Genomic DNA, 17,416 nt, shown 5'->3' with positions numbered 1-17,416 from the left:
AAAAATATTGATAATTAAAGTTGTTTTTTTATTATCACACTTAAACTTTGATGCCATTAATAAAAACTATGAGTCGGAGCATTATAAATCATTAGAAAAGAAAAGGAGTCATAGCATTAGAATTTAGAAATTAGAATCCTTAATTAAAACTGTTGTTTTTACTATTTCTCACCTTCACTTTTGGTCAACTGAACCTGCAAATGAAAAAATGAAGCTTGTTCACATCAGTAAGCGAATCAATGAAATGCATTGGAAAGGAGAGTATGAAGATGTAGTGGGGGCTGTGTATGAAGTTGAGGTGATGGACTGTGAGGGATCTTGGGGGATTTCGATGTGATTGAGGAAGAATTCTTGTATTAGAATGTCGGTGTTGTTTTAATGCTTGTTAATGGTTGCCAGTGAGAACTGTTGAGTTGCTACTAGCAGCTTTGCTATGGAGGGGATGGCTAAGGTCTTTAAAAGGGCAAATTTGAGAGTCTTCCTGTTGAGCAGATAGGAATGCCACATAAAGTGTAAGCATGGATAGAGCCATGGCATCTTGGACAGGATTCATTTGATGAAAATATAGGCGAGTATTTTGTGTTGGAGGAGAATGCACATTCCCACCCACAAAAGAACAGAACTAGCAGCATGGCAGAATATTGTTTTTTGCCATTGTTGCATGGATGGATGAAAGGATTGGTTTGTAGATGTTCACAATCCTCTCCCAGATTTATCTTCACATTGTGAAAGCATCATACTCTTTTGAGAAATTTGTGCAACCATCCATTGTCAATTGTTAAGGCAGATGTGCATGGAAGTCATAGCATTCAATTGTCTTTTTTTTTTTGTTATTTCTCATGTCCACTTTCGTGCCATAGCATTGTTGTGGAACTACCCTTTATCAACTATCTAGGCAGATGCACATGGAAGTCATGGCATTCAATTGTTTTTATTATTTGTCAGATCCGCTTTCGTGCTGTTAATATTATTTCTTATGTTTAGTTAGTGAGTGAAGCATTCCAACTCGATTTTATCTTACACATGTTTACTCAGTGAGTAAAGCATTCCAACTAGATTTTATCTTACACATGTTTACTCAGTGAGTTAAGCATTCCAACTAGATTCCATTTTACATATCTTATTGTTTTAATCTTGTCATGGCTTGTATATCCGAAACTCGACATTACCTCTCCATTTTATCTTATTGTTTAAATCTCGTTATGGCTTGTATTTCCAAAAGTTGTGATTACCCTGTAAGACAATATATTATAAGTTACCATTCATTTACAATGGATGTTCTATGTGGGTGCATCAGAAATTTATGCTATTGCACATTTCCTGAATAATCGTCATTTTACAAAGTGCTGTTGAGTCTTGGACATTTTCTAACACCAGTAATTTATGGTGCAGGCATTTCAGGTCGGCAAATACCAGAGCTGTTATATTCAGAGAACATAAATCCTAGTTTGCTCACTATGAGGAAAGAATATGCATGGCATATAGCTGGGGCCCTTCAACAAGAGGAAGCAGAGGTGTGGGCTCTTTTATATCACAACTCAGTTCACGGACTCAGCTTCAACACTTTCATGGGAAATTTAGCGTGAGTGACATTTCTTTAGATATCCCTGGCCTCCTGAAGAATCTTTAACAAACATTTTATTTCTGCCCGCTTGGAACCATAAGAAGGAACATGGTGTGCATAGTTTACACTGAGAGCTAAATTCAGATATGTTTTTGTCATTTGAAAATAAAAGCTTTTAAAAACAATTTATTACTTTTATGAGAAGATTTTTCAGCGTAAATCACATTATAATACATTTGTCGACGCATTTTGAACCAATGAGTGTGGTTCATTGTCAGGACAAGTTGAAGAACCAGATCATGGCTGCATGTTAAATAGGGAGAGCAGATCTTCCAACAGCTAAGTTTGACTTGGAAACGGCTATATTGGACTGGGCAACTAGACTGGACCAACGGCTATATTTGACCATGAAACGGCTAAATTTGACTAGCCAACCAGACTGGACCAAGGGATAGGGACATGGACTAATATTATATAATATTATTTTATTATAATAATATTATTAGATAAATAATTATTCAATGTATTAATAGTGTTTAATATACATATTATCAATATTATTAACATAATATTTTTTTAATGTTCTGAATGCTATTAATGTCTAAAATAATAATCTTATGAATGCTATTTATGAATATTTATTTTAATACTTTTATGTTTGTCATGTTTATTATTTCAGTAAAATGTTAACTATATTTATATTAATAGTAAAATAAATCTAGGGAATATTAATATTAATAATCAAGTAAAATGTTAACTATATCTATGTTAATATGTTAATAGTAATTTATTAATAGATCTAGGGATTATTAATATTAATAATAGTATGGAGTTATTATCACTCTTAATATTCCTAAATATATAACTATAATAATAATATTATAAAATTAATTATTATTTTATAAATTATATTATTATTATTATTATTTAATAATAGTATTATTATTCTTATTATTAATGGTTTGTATAACTTATTAATAGAACTTATTAATTAAATATAAACTTAAAACATTAAGCTATCTAATGTAAACTTAAACTTTCTAATTAAATATAAATTTTAGATCAATAACCATCTATAATAGATAAATTTTTAAACCCATTAAGTTAGTTATATAATGGACCATCTAATAAATTTAAGGAAAAGAATATGAGGGAAATTTCCCTAAAATGACTAAAACCAAAGAGGAACTAATGAGAAAGAAAATAGTTTGATTTAACAGGTTAGTTAAAAAACCGTACTCATCAATATTTAGGGATAGAAAAAGGATTTTTATTTCATGAATAGACAATTTGTTCAAATCATTAATTGAGAAGGGGTGAAAGAGACCAGGCGACCATAAAAATCAAAGAGACGACCATAAAAGTCAAAGAGACGATGATAATAATAATAATAATAATATAATTTATAAAATCATAATTAATTTTATAATATTATTATTATAGTTATATATTTAGGAATATTAAGAGTAATAATAAATCCATACTATTATTAATTTAGTAATCCCTAGATCTATTAATAAATTACGATTAACATATTAACATAAATATAGTTAACATTTTACTTGATTATTAATATTAATATTCCCTAGATTTATTTTTACTATTAACATAAATATAGTTAATATTTTACTTAAATAATAAACATGACTAACATAAAAGTATTAAAATAAATATTCATAAACAGCATTCATAAGATTATTATTTTAGACATTAATACCATTCAGAACATTAAAAAAATATTATGATAATATGTATATTAAACACTATTAATACATTGAATAATTATTTATCTAATAATATTATTATAATTAAATAATTTTATACAATATTAGTCCATGTCCCTATCCCTTGGTCCAGTCCGCTTGGCTAGTCAAATTTAGCCGTTTCATGGTCAAGTACAGCCGTTGGTCCAGTCTAGTTGTCCAGTCCAATATAGCTGTTTCCAAGTCAAACTTAGCCATTGGAAGATCTGCTCTCCTTATTTAACATGCAGCCATGATCTGGTTCTTCAACTTGTCTTGACGATGAACCTCACTTGTGGGTTTGAAACGTGTCGACAAATGTATTATAGTGTGATTTACGCCGAAAAATCTTCTCATAAAACTTGATATGGATCATAGAAGCCTCAATTCAACATGTAATTACTGTAGCAACATATAATGCTTTTTTCCAAAATGATTATTTTCCTAGGATCAAGAGAGTTAGAATATGTGAAAAAGACAAACATTAACTGCTGCTGATTAGTTCTTCTTAATAAAATTAACTCGAACTAGGAAATTTATATCATAAAGAGCTGTTGCAGGCATACACAATTACACACATAATTCATGTTCAGAGATCTTATACAAAAAGACATCTCCTAGCCTGCTAGATATAAAATTTATAGATGTCTTTGGGCAAAAAGTCCTGTTCTTGCTGCAGTTATAAATTTGATAAAAGACTCCTATTATACTAATGGGTTTAAAAAATATAACCGTTAATGGAACTCATAATGACTGGCAGCCTCATCAAGGCTGACATTAAATGGCAGCCAGCAGCCAGCCTTGCTTTCCAATTTCCATAATCTTCAACTAGCTGGTGCACAATTTTTTCTTACTTTAACTCCCCATGGGCTGAAATAACTGACATTCTTTTATTTGAAGCTCCTAACTGGGATCTGTTGCTCAGATTTACAACCATATTCTTCGTCATACTACATTCTGCTTCTAAGGTGGGTATTTATTGTTTCTGCTGAATTAAGGTGCCCATAATTAGAATCTAACACAGATTGTGTAAGAGTTCCGTGGTCATTGTCATGTACCTTTGCAGTGACTGAGAAAAGGAAGGTCCTATTTGTAACGAATAAAATATATAAATAATATAAATATAATGTAAAAGATAAATATCATAAATAATAGTTAGTTAAGCTAGTAATTAGGTTGAAGAGGCATGTCTAATAGGACATGACTCTTCATGAAGAGACACTTGGTATATAAGCAAGCCTCTCGTTCTCATTTGTAAATCATTCATTCATTCTTATTCATTTTATTTAATATAATATTTATATCCTAAATGGATATTTTGACATTCCAAGTCTTTTGGGAGTAATTAATTTGTAGAAGGAACTTTGTTTGGCTTCATTTGGTATCAGAGCCATGTTTGGCTGATCACCAGGCCTTTGGCTATCAACCTATCATCAACCTTGTTGTTGTTAGAATTGAAGTGTTTCACCACAAATTGGGAGATTCTCCATTTTTTAGGTCTTTGGCCATTTGCTACTATTTAAAAAAATAATAATAATAAAGAATAAAGAAGAAGGGTATATAAAAAAAGAGGAAAGGAAATGATATATTCTGAAAAAAAAAACAGAGTGAATATATATATATATATATATATATATAGAGGTTTTACATTATTGATAAAAAGTGCATAATAAAGATAAGCGGGAATCTTTTCAAGTATATTTAAGACTTTTTACTTGGAGAAGCCCGTGGTTTTAGAAACCAGTGGTAAGTTTTACATTTTACGTGGAGAACATTAACCGAGGTTTTAGAAACAACCCATGGTAATTGCCCATGGTATTTTAGAAACCAATAGTAATTGCCCATGGTTTTAGAAACCAATGGTAAATTTTACATTTTACGTGGAGAACATTAATCGAGGTTTTAGAAACAACCCATGGTAATTGCCTATGGTATTTTAAAAGTAGAAGATATTTTGATAACATTGGAGAAAAAAAATGTGATCTAAATAATTTTATCGTTCAAATCTAAAGATTGTGACCATACCAAGAGTCACGTCTCATCCAAATTTTCTGAGAAAAAAATATTATTATAATTATAAAAAGGGATACTATATAAGCCTTATATAGTTACATATAAAAGGAAAAGCGGGTCTCAGAAAAGTATATATAAATTTTATATGATTATAATTTTATAATAAATATAAATTAAAATTATATAATATATATCATTTATAATTATATATATTAAAAAAATTTATTATTATATAAAAATTCTATTAAAAGAGTGAACAAGAAGAAGAAGAAGAGAATATTTGAAATATATATATATATATATATATATATATATATATATATATATAAGAGAAGTGGAAATATATTTTATAGATTAAAAAAATAAATTATATAAAATGAAAGTAAAAAAAAAAGGGAGAGAGAATATATCATATAAAATTAAAAAAAAATATAGAAAAAAATAAATAAATAAATTGTTGAAAAAAAAAGGAATATAAAAGAAGTGAAGAAAAAGAAAAAATATGGAATCCATGAGTAAGGAACAAAGACAATCAATCACAAGAGATATAGAACAATTAATTACAATATTTGAGCGGATTGAGAAGAGAAAGAGAATGGATTCCTTGTTCGATTCTCTATATCCATCATCACTTCCACAGAATGATGTTATCCAGTATACCGAGAAAGTGCAGCTAAAAGATCAAGAGAATGACAAAATAGTCAAAATTCAACAAAGCAAGGAAGTGTTAGAATGCGAACATAAAAATTTTGTGGATATACATTACAAAGAAATAATGGAAAAGGACGAAGAAATTTCTCGTTTCAAGGACCACGTCGAAAAATTACTGGCACAAGTGAAGAAGACTAAAGTCTCAAAGAAAGAACTCAAGCAGCATTTATCAGAACAAGAAGAGGAAAATTTACGTTTAAAGAACCTTAATAAAAATTTATTAGAACAAATTAGAGATCTAAAATATGAAAAACTTAAAATTCAAAACACTGAAAATAAGGTTGATGAATCAAAAACCAAAGAACTTTTACGTCTGAGAAACCATAATCAAAGTCTGCTCAATCAAACTAAGAAACTTGAGGATAAGAAAGCATTAAAAGATAAGTTGGAACAAGTCACTCAAGTAGAAGTATCAGAATCTCCAGTCGCAACCGTTCAAGTTGAAAATAAGGGAACGAATACTGATCCCGTGAATATGACAGCTCAAGAAGACAAGTCAGTTGAAGAAACGACACACGTAGATGTTGCAGCGCAGACTATGGACATCCCAAGTGAATGTTCCATAACCATCTCAACAAAATCTTCACCAGAAGAAAATCTAAAAATTTTATATCGGCATCCGAATCATGAGAATAGACAAATCAACCAAGCTGTGTATTAGGACCATTCAAATTGTAGACAACAAATTAATGTTTCAGAGAATAATGACGTAACATCAATTCCGTCTTATGCTGACAAGTCGTTACAAAATTTTAGTGATCAGAATGCTATACAGAAGATTAATCTGGGATGGTCTGATCCCTTCTCAGTGCGATAATTTTGTTTGTCACTTAGAAGATCATACCGACTTGTATGGACGAGGATGACTATCCCGAGACAAAAAGACGTTCGAAGCCGAAAAAGAGATCAAGCCTTTTGTCATCGACAAGCTTTGAGGACAAAGCTTTTTGAGGAATGAGGCAATGTAACGAATAAAATGTATAAATAATATAAATATAATGTAAAAGATAAATATCATAAATAATAGTTAGTTAAGCTAGTAATTAGGTTGAAGAGGCATGTCTAATAGGACATGACTCTTTATGAAGAGACACTTGCTTGTTATATAAGCGAGCCTCTCGTTTTCATTTGTAAATCATTCATTCATTCTTATTCATTTTATTTAATGTAATATTTATATTCTAAATGGATATTTTGACATTCCAAGTCTTTTGGGAGTAATTAATTTGTAGAAGGAACTTTGTTCTCTTCACTATTACACTGATTTTGCTCATGATTGTTGATTTTTTAGCTTTGGAAGTTCTTATGTATAGGCTTGTGCCTAACATGCAGGAGAAGAAGACCTCTTTAGGTCCTCTGTAGCTTATATTTTCCTCAGCGGGCCATTTTCTCAGTAGGGGAGCCATTGTAAGTTGTGAAATTATTTGAATGAACAACAAATTTAAGGGCAGTAAATTCTGTGTGCGGGGATTGGTTTAATTTTTTTGCTTTCCCTAAAATTTATTTACTTGCCAGTTAAAATCCCACTGGTCCTTTTTATTCAATAGAGCTGAAATTTAATTTAAAATCAGGAAGGGATTTACTATGGAATAATTAGTCACCTACTGGGATTTGAAACTTAACAGTCCTCCCCAGAAGCTTCGAAATTTGCCATTAAGTAGTGGGAGAATAGTATGTTCTTGAAAAGATTTCCCAAATCATCAAGACATGCTGTATTTAGGTGCCCGTGAATGCCCACAGAAAGCTCAGCAGCAGAAAAATGAAATATTTTCTCTCAATTATAAGCTGAGGTACATCAACAACCCTCACACTAGCATCAGTTTCAACTCTCCCTGTCACACTTTATGTTTAATGTAATTTGTGTCGAAGTATGAATGCAGCTGATGGTTAGGACTCCATTGTGGTGTCATATCAATCTGTCAACTACAGGTAAGAGCTTATATGTTTTGAAAGTGGCACTAATGCTTGAATACTCTGTAGCCCCTGTTGAAAAGTGTGCAACAAGAAATGCTTGTTGAGAGTGCAACAAGATGATGGAGCTTAGTGAAAAGAGTCGCCTTCACTAAGTGGGCCCGCAGGCTATTTTTGGCGCAAGTCTATTTTTAGACTATGTCTATTTTTAGACATATGGATCATGTCTATGGATGATTGATCAAGTTGGGAAAAATAGATGGACTTCTATTTTTGATGAAAGTGTGAGTGATCACAGTGTGAGTGATCACAGTGTGAGTGATCAAAGTCAAAAATAGAAAAGTCAAATATTATTATCTCACAATAATATTTGGACTATAAACTTAATCTTATTCTCTTGGAGCACTTCAGTTTGAGCTACGGAAGTGGCACATGCAGCTGTCAGAAGGAAATTCGTTTTTCTTATGAGTCAGTTGAGTTGTTGCATGCATGACTTCAGTTAGAACTCAAGTGAGTTGAGTTTAGTGGACTGGAGGTACAGTTGATGGAGTTGTGTTCAGTTTAGCTTTGTTAAACTGGTTGTATTTAGTCTAACTGATCAATAGACTAAAGATGAGTTGGGTGAATTAGTTATTAATTAATTCACAAGTTATTAACTCATAATGCAACTATAGAATACATCAGTTAACTCAGTTGCATGTCAGTGCATGTTCAGTTCAACAGGGATAAGTGGTAGAGGATCAGATTGCTATCAGTTGTGACTATAGCTGTGCATGATGATTTGCACAATCAAAGGATTGAGTATGCCAATGAGTTTGCTCACGTATCTTCATGATATTATAGCTGTTGCTCACGTCCAACATAGTGTGGGTGACTATTTTGCAGTGTAAAATCGAGTTTGGGAAGCTATTCTCATCAGTTCTTGAGCAGGTATTGAGCAGTGGAGGCAGGCAAGCAGCGGGAGAGATTTGGAGATCAAATCTGAGCTGTATTGTGTGTAACAGGTGGAGATACTTGTGAGAAGTATTATGCTTTGTATTGTTACATGACTCAATCAATATAATATACAGATAGTGTGGGGTTTTTAGCGAGATGCTTTCCCCGGGATACATACTGTGTTTATGAGTTTGATTGATGCTTCTATGTGTGCCTGTGGATGTTTCTGCTTCTGTAATTTGATGATCAACGTAGAGGAGATTATGTATTATACATGTTCCGCTTAAATTGTATGATCAGGATAATCTCTGTTGAATATGTGTCATATTATTCAAAATTTCTACAGCCCCAACTTCAATGCATAGCAGTTGCACTAGGAAATGCTTTTTAGCCTCCGATTTATAAAGAAATGTATGCCGTAGAGCACCATGCCATAATTCTTCTTACACATTCCTAGGGTATGAGTAATGAGGGTGCTCTACATGGTCAAAGGTCAACATCGTGGAGTAGAATAGAAGCTCGAGACTAAATGAAACAACTAAAAACTTCATAATATCACCTAAATATGGTCTGTGTCTCTGGATTCAGATCTGTGCTTTCTGTGAATATGAGTTGTATGACGGACTCATATACAGATGGTTGTTGAATGTCAGCTGTATGATAATTGGTGGAGGTTGTAAAATGACTTAGGGGACACTGTATGAATGCAGCAGCTATATGGTGATTAGCTGGTGAATGCAATTGAAATAAGTACGGTGACATATACAGATGGATGATCGTATGGTGACTAGTAATTGTTGTATGGTGGCTGAGTTAATAAAATGTACAATGATTGGCTACTGCAAGTTAGAAATCAGTGTGATGATGTGATTTCTGTACGATCACTGCCTGCCTTCTCAACCACAGCCTGATCACTTCCTGCCTTCTCAATCACATAGCCTGATCCAGAGACTGTTGAGAGAATTGAAACCATGGCCTCCCAATAGCAGAGGTGCTTTAACTATGGGGACTCAACCAACTGAACCTCTGCTTTAACTATGGGGACTCAACCAACTGAGCTAACTGTTATTATGAATAACTTGTGTATTTATTTCAATGGAGTTTGCCTCATATATATTTTGGTGAATGCAATTGAAATAACTACGATGGCATATACAGATGGATGATCACATGGTGACTAGTAATTGTTGTATGGTGGCTGAGTTATACAGATGGATGATCGTATGGTGACTAGTAATTGTTGTATGGTGCCTGAGTTAATAAAATGTACAACAGAATGTACAGTGATTGGCTACTGCAAGTTAGAAATCAGTGCGATGATGTGATTTCTGTAGGATCACTGCCTGCCTTCTCAACCACAGAGCTTGATCCAGAGCCTGATCACTTCCTGCTTTCTCAACCACAGAGCCTGATCCAGAGAGTGCCTGCCTTCTCAACCACAGAGCTTGATCCAGAGCCTGATCACTTCCTGCTTTCTCAAGCACAGAGCCTGATTCAGAGAGCGTCTAGAGAATTGAACCCATGACCTCTCAATAACAGAGATTCTTTAACTATGAGGACTCAACCAACTAAGTTAACCCTCCAGGCAGAATAACACAATATGTTATTATGAATAACTTGTATATTTATTTCAATGGAGTTTACTTCATATATTTTTGTTCATTGAGCAAATCTTTTCCACTTGTGGATGTGGATAGACTTCTTTACACAAAAATAGAACATAAAATAACCTAAAGTGATAAAGTGACTTTATTACACAGTAAGTAATCTAATACTCCTTAATAATTCTTTATAATTATGCTGAACATGCTAATACTAAAGTCACTGTTACATTTTTCATATTATGGTAAAGGACTCCTTATCATAAAGTTACGTTGGAGCATATTATGATAAAGGTCTGCTGCATCTTGACTGGTGTCGGGCTGCTTGTTTATTAATTCCACTCCATTTTTTTTTATTTCTGTTGTTCATTATCTCCCGTGCAAAATCATCATCTCTGCTATGACAGTTCGAATACAAAAGTGCCGGCTTCAATACAAAGCGTCCTCTCTGTTATTTCTTCAGTTACACCATCGGATAAGTGTAGGATATTGTTCTTACGGTTAGGTCAAATGCTGCCATCATTAATATCATCCAATTGAATTATATAATATGCTCAACAAAATAATTAATATATATGTATAATAAGATTTCTGTGTTATTTCTCTGATTTAATTTAATTTTTCTTTTCTTTGGGGCCATATTTTTTTTATTTTTTTATGTAAGTTTCAAATGAAAATAAAATATATGATCTTTCCTTTCAACAAAATTGGAGACATGATAGAAGTGGAGTCACATGTAAAATACATATGTTTATTACAATAGAGTCAGTTGATACAATGGAAATATTCCCCTTTTTATGTCATTCACTGGGCTGTTGCATTTTCCCATAACCTAACCACCTCATTTATAATTTTTAATTAATTATGCCTAACATACAACTACTAAAGTCACCATTACTTTTATCGTAGTAAATGAATTCTTATCATTGAGTTATATTGAAATTTTGTACTCCAACAAAAAAATTCTTTTGGTGGAACTTAGACCTTTGCCCATTATAGAGTTTCTTTTGGGTGCTTATGCCTAAAATTTAAATTTCCTCAAAATTTGGGTTCGGCAGAAGTCATGCTGGATGCATGACATGATTCAGGTCAGTTTAGTCTCTCGAATGTGAGAGATGGAGCATTTAAATACTCTGCTGCATAGTCGAAAAACCTGCAGTTCAATTGAACAATACTTGAACTTAATGACCTTCTGAGACTTAATATGTATTGGTGTTCTTCGCAGAAGTCAAATGCTGAAAATTAAATACAGAAGTTAATGAACTAAGTGTAGGCATTTACTTTATTGTCTCAGACACTACAGGAGTCAGTGCTTTGCAGCTGACAGGAACTAAGGTCGATGAATGTACAGAGTTGGACGTGGACCAAGTATATTGCTGGTCAAGGACAAAGAAGGGTACATCTATGGAGGTTATGCTTCTCAGCCATGGGAAAAACACAACAACTTCTATGGTGACATGAAGTCCTTTCTTTTCAGTCTATCCCCAAGGGCAGCTTTATATCGACCTACAGGGGCTAACGGCAATATGCAGTGGGTAAGCTCTCCACATTTCTAGTATGTCACTTTTCAGTGTATGTTGGCAATTTCTCTAATAAATAGTTATTTTGTTGATTGATTTCAAGTCTACAATTGACATGGAGGTGAAAGTGCATAAATTCAGCTTTTTTCTAGGGTTTCTAGAAATCTTTTTACAGTTCAAGGTTTCATTTTCCTTGTATCTCCTTCCACTTGGATAAGCCTTTGAAACTTCTGTTGTCTCCTCCTTGGTTTTCATCCTTGCTCCTTGACTTCATAGGCGCCAAATTCAATAAATCTATGATACCAAGATAAAACTGATAATAACAAAAGAATAACACAAGATGATTTCATTATAAAATTGAAGGGAATATATACAACTTGTGGACATAATGACCAATGTTTTAGAACTTGGACTCGGATTAGGAACTGAGGATCCCATTGGAGTCGGAGTGGAATCAGACCTCTTTATAGTTTATGGACTGGTTTACTAAAAAAATATATAAAATATTAAAATTTTAATGAAAAATATATTTTAAAAATTTCAAACTATTAGAGACAGATATGTTGAAAAATGTAACTAGGTTCAGTCTTCATAATTATCATTATATCAATATGTATTTCATGTAAAAGAAAAAAGAAGGAAAATAAATTTATTATTATTGTTATTTTCTAGTCAAGCATGTTCTTTATGATTCTAGGGGCTATTGAGTCAAAAGAAAATTTGTCATGAGTCAAAGTCCCATTTGGAAATATTTGTAAGAATTATTTTGTTTTATTTTTATTTTGGGTCAAAAGAGTCAATCAAAAGAATCAATTTTATAACCGCAAGACCAAGTCGGCCCTCCAGATGGACAAGTAGGCCAGCCCATAAGTTGTATCTCTTCATATGGTCGAACAACTGTATATTGCAACTTTGCCTCACATTTTGGTAACCAATTCGATTTCTGTGCAAGCAAGAAGAAGAAAATCAGTGAAAAGGAGAAAGAGAGTGATGTCTAAAGAGAAAGAAAGTCTTGTTTTCTGCCCTAATCTGGCCACACGTGAGTATTCTCTGCGGCTTTTCAATGCTGTTACAGGGCTGAAATTTCAGGGGCTGAATTTTTAGGAGATGACTACAGAAATTTGACCAGCATGGACTTTGATGACTTTGATTTGGTGGAAGCGACTTGGAAGAGACCTGACTTGGGGTTCTTTGTGGCTGTCTTGGTCTTGACTCTTGGGTCTTGGATATCTTGCTTTGATCTGATTCTATAAGAAGAGGATTTTCTTGGGTTTTCTCCCTTGTGGGGGTTTGCCTTTGCTTGGAGCCTAATTTCCTGTGTTCTTTGTCTCTTGTGATCTTCATATTTTGTATTTTGGTAATTGCTTGTTGAAGAAGAACATAATAAATTAAATAAGAAGCCAACAACCATTCACAAGTAATTATCAAGTAAGAGAAATCTACCTAATCTTCATGCCTATTGATTTCTCAACATGGTATCAGAGCTAAGGTGAAGGGAAAGGCAGATTGGAGATCACATCTTGTTGGCTCATCTGAAGATATACATCTCTCTAGAAAAGAAGACTTAAAGACAGGAGCACTGTTGGTGAAGCCCTCAGATGTCAAAAAGGAGCAGAGGCATCAAGAGACAATAGTCAAGGTCTGAGACATCCAAAAATTCTCTCGGTGGTCTAGATCTGAGTTAAGTGAAACCTTAACCAAAGTCTGTAGCATGATTCAAAACCTGAGATCTTGTTCTGAAATCTCGATGATCCAAATCAGTGAAGATAATATCGGCGAAACACTGCCGAATAGCGTAAATATCATGATATTTTCGGCAAGCCGAAATATCACCGAGAAAATATCGTGATATTTCTGAGATATCGGCGATATATCGCACAACGATAGAAAATATCGCCGGGCGTGTTTTGCCGTGGCTAGAAAAAGGAATACTTGGTTTTTTTTCTTCATTTTTGTTTCTGAGTGTTGGAGAAGGAAGGAGAAGAGTTTTGTGGTGGTTGTCAAGGAGGGTTTGAGGATCAAACAACGATTATCACCACCAACTAAGATTTTTTTATGGATCAAAGATTGAAGAATAGTGAGACAAACTTCATTTCTTCCATTAACAGGTATGTTCTTAAAAACCCTATGTTAATGATTTTTTCATAGATTTAGGGTTATGCTTGCTTGCTTCTTTGCCTACCAACATTTTGTTTCTTTGTTTTTTTCCATTTGCTATGATTTTCATGCCCATGAACCAATGCAAGGGTTTTCTCCATATTTGGACAGCAAGCTTCATTTTTTTTTCAACTTTTCTTATGCACCCTCTTATTGCCATCTTTTATTCACATTGCAAAATGCAAATAATGTAGTAATTTTTTTTGAATGAGGTGGTTATTACTTATTATTTTTTCATTTTGTGTTGGGGGGTTTAATGCCAATTTTTTGTTTTTTGTTTTTGTTTTTGTTTTTTTTTTTTCTGCCCTAGGTTTGAATTAGTTCACTACAAATGTCAAATATGCCAAAAGCCTTGGACCCATTTTGGGAGTATTGTAGGAATTTACAGGGTAAGTTCCTCAGACAGAACACCAAAGGACACCGCTCACAAACAGATCACAGATCAATACACCAGTACTTTTGACGTGGTTAAAACCCTCAAAGAGGGAAACAGTCCACGGCCTGAGCCAACGCGGCCACTTCAGGCAATTTATTAATAAAAGAATGAAAATTTACATAAGCTTCTCTCATGGACGGTTTACCTACAAATGACCCTCCATGCTCTTTAAATAGAGATCATGGACTAATCGGGTGTTAAGCCACAGATCAAGTGTCGGTAATATCGGGGAGAGAATGAACGTTGGATCACTACATATCGTGACCGTCGGATTGTAAGTTACAAAATGTACATAGTAAAGAAACACACTTTACCTAACTCTATACTAGACCAAGTTATACTTAACTATTTCCTATGTGTCGGAATATCCTAACATCCCCCCTTAAGAACAACTTGGGATAGGATTGAAGGATTTACAAATATGACATAATAGGAGAAGGAAGGAGGCACTAGAGCCTACCCCCCCTAGTGACAACTTCCTGAACTCCAACCATAAATCGAAGTTTAGTGAACTTCGCCTCTGTGAGAGCCTTTGTAAAGATGTCTGCAACTTGATCATCTGTTGAACAATATTGCACTTCAAGAACATGGTCGTGAATGATCTTTCTGATGAAGTGCATGTGCAGTTCAATGTGTTTGCTGCGCTGATGTTGGACTGGATTTTTGCATAGTTGAATGGCACTTTGATTATCGCACCAAAGTGTAGTCGGATGTTGCTGCTGAAAGCCAAACTCTGACAGAATCTGACGAAGCCACAAGGCTTCCTTACTAGCTTCTACGACACCACGATACTCTGCTTCTGCTGAAGAAAGAGAAATGGCACCTTGTTTCTTGCAAGCCCATGTAATAGGTCCTGAACCAAGAGTGAACACATAACCTGCAGTAGACTTCCGATCATCAGGGTCACCAGCCCAATCGGAATCAGTGAAACCAACCAATAGAGGAGCTGCTTCGGCACTGTAATGAATCCCAAACTGAACTGTACCTCGAACATAACAAAGTATTCTTTTAGCTGCTTTCCAATGACTTTCATGTGGGTTTTGCATAAACCGAGCAACAAGGCCAACAACAAAGGAAAGGTCAAGATGAGTATGGGTTAGATACAAAAGTTTTCCTACAAGTTGACGGTATAAGGTAGCATCACCTTCAGGAGAAGTACAAGTGACTGAAAGTTTGACTCCAGACTGAAAGGGAGAAGGGGCTGGCTTACAGTCTTCCATGTGAAAATGGCGTAGAATATCACAGGCATACTTGGACTGGGAAAGGGAAATACCTTCCTTGGATTGCAAGACTTGAAGACCAAGAAAATAATGTAAGTGTCCTAAGTCTGTCATTTCAAACTTCCTTTTAAGGCTAGACTTCACATGGTTTATAAGGTTGGGATCACTACCAGTCAGGATCAGATCATCAACATAAAGAACAAGAATGATAAGAGACTTGCCCACTTTCTTGGTGTAGATAGTATTGTCAGAATGACACATAGAAAAGCCATTTTCTAAAAGAAAGTTATCCATTTTGGCATACCAAGCTCGAGGAGCTTGCTTGAAACCATAAAGGGATTTCTTAAGCCGACATACAAGGTTGGAGTCTGTTTGTATAAAGCCAATAGGTTGTTCCATATCGATTTCTTCATGGAAGTCCCCATGTAAGAAGGCAGATTTAACATCCATTTGATGGACTTCCCATTTGAAAGAGGCAGCAAGGGAAAGAACAAGGCGGATAGAGTTCATTTTGGCAACAGGGGAGAAGGTTTCAGTATATTCAATGCCTTCAACTTGTGAAAAACCCTTAGCAACAAGACGAGCTTTATGTTTATCAACTTTCTCATCTGGTCCATACTTGGTTCTGTAAACCCATTTGCATCTAACAAGTTTTCATCCCTTTGGTAGAGGAACAAGATCCCATGTATCATTTGCCAATAATGAATGATATTCTTCATTCATAGCTGCTTCCCAATCTGGATGGTCTGAAGCTTCTGCAAAGGTGTCAGGATCATAATTCACTGAAGCTTGAGCCAGTAAAGAAGAGGCGCTATCGAACTGAGAACGTGTACGTCGCTGATCTGTAGGATCACTGGCAAGATCACTTGCTGCATCCCGAGAAGCACGGACCCATTTTGGAAGCTGAGGAGCTGAAGGAGGATCCTGAGAAGGTGGGGAAGGATTGTCATCCTCACTTTCATCATCTGAAGAAGAAATATTTTCAAAAGTAGAAGAGATAGGAAGAGGTGGCACATCCGCCGAACTAGGCTCATAGGCCGATATATTTTCAGCAAACTTTACATCTCTTCTAATGATAATATTCTTGGACTTAAGTGGAATAAGTCTATATCCTTTGACATCTTTAGAATATCCAACAAAGATACATTTTTCACTCTTAGGTTCTAAAGCTTTATGTTTCTCATCTGGAATATGGGCCCATGCTTCACTTCCAAAAACACGAAAGTGACTTACATCTGGTTTAATTGAGCTCCATGCTTCTTCTGGAGTGATATTCTTTAAAACCTTAGTAGGAGTGCGATTTATTATGTAATTTGCACAGTTAATTGCTTCTGCCCAATAATTAAGACTAAGTCCTTTAGATTGAAGCATACAATTAGCCATTTCCTTTAAGGTGCGATTCTTCCTTTCAGCTACACCATTTTGTTGTGGAGTATATGGAACAGTATGTTGCATTTGAATTCCATTCTCAGTGCAAAAATTGATGAATTTGTTGTTAACATATTCTCCGCCATTATCAGATCTTAGCTTAAGAATTTGATGTCCAGATTGTTTTTCAACAAAGGCCTTAAAGGCCAAGAACATGTTAAATACTTCACTCTTGAG

General features: G+C 34.3%; 1 protein-coding gene across 1 annotated transcript in view; it reads left to right on the top strand.

The window, feature by feature from the left end:
• The first annotated feature begins 208 nt into the window (after window positions 1-208).
• The window catches only part of LOC149199531 (uncharacterized), a 166,158-nt gene continuing 148,950 nt past the window's right edge, over window positions 209-17,416 (top strand). Inside the window, exons 1-3 of the mRNA XM_089400601.1 lie at window positions 209-308; window positions 1,393-1,582; window positions 11,830-12,013. Coding sequence (XP_089256727.1) covers window positions 209-308; window positions 1,393-1,582; window positions 11,830-12,013 — 474 coding nt within the window. The remainder of the gene's footprint in view (window positions 309-1,392; window positions 1,583-11,829; window positions 12,014-17,416) is intronic.

The sequence above is a fragment of the Pinus tabuliformis genome, chromosome 2_1 (genome assembly GCF_031772625.1).
Source record: "Pinus tabuliformis cultivar Carrire ecotype Pingquan chromosome 2_1, CPIR1, whole genome shotgun sequence".
Taxonomy (NCBI): Eukaryota; Viridiplantae; Streptophyta; class Pinopsida; order Pinales; family Pinaceae; genus Pinus; species Pinus tabuliformis.
The sequence above is the reverse complement of the archived record's forward strand: the minus strand, read 5'-3'. Positions and strand labels throughout refer to the sequence as shown.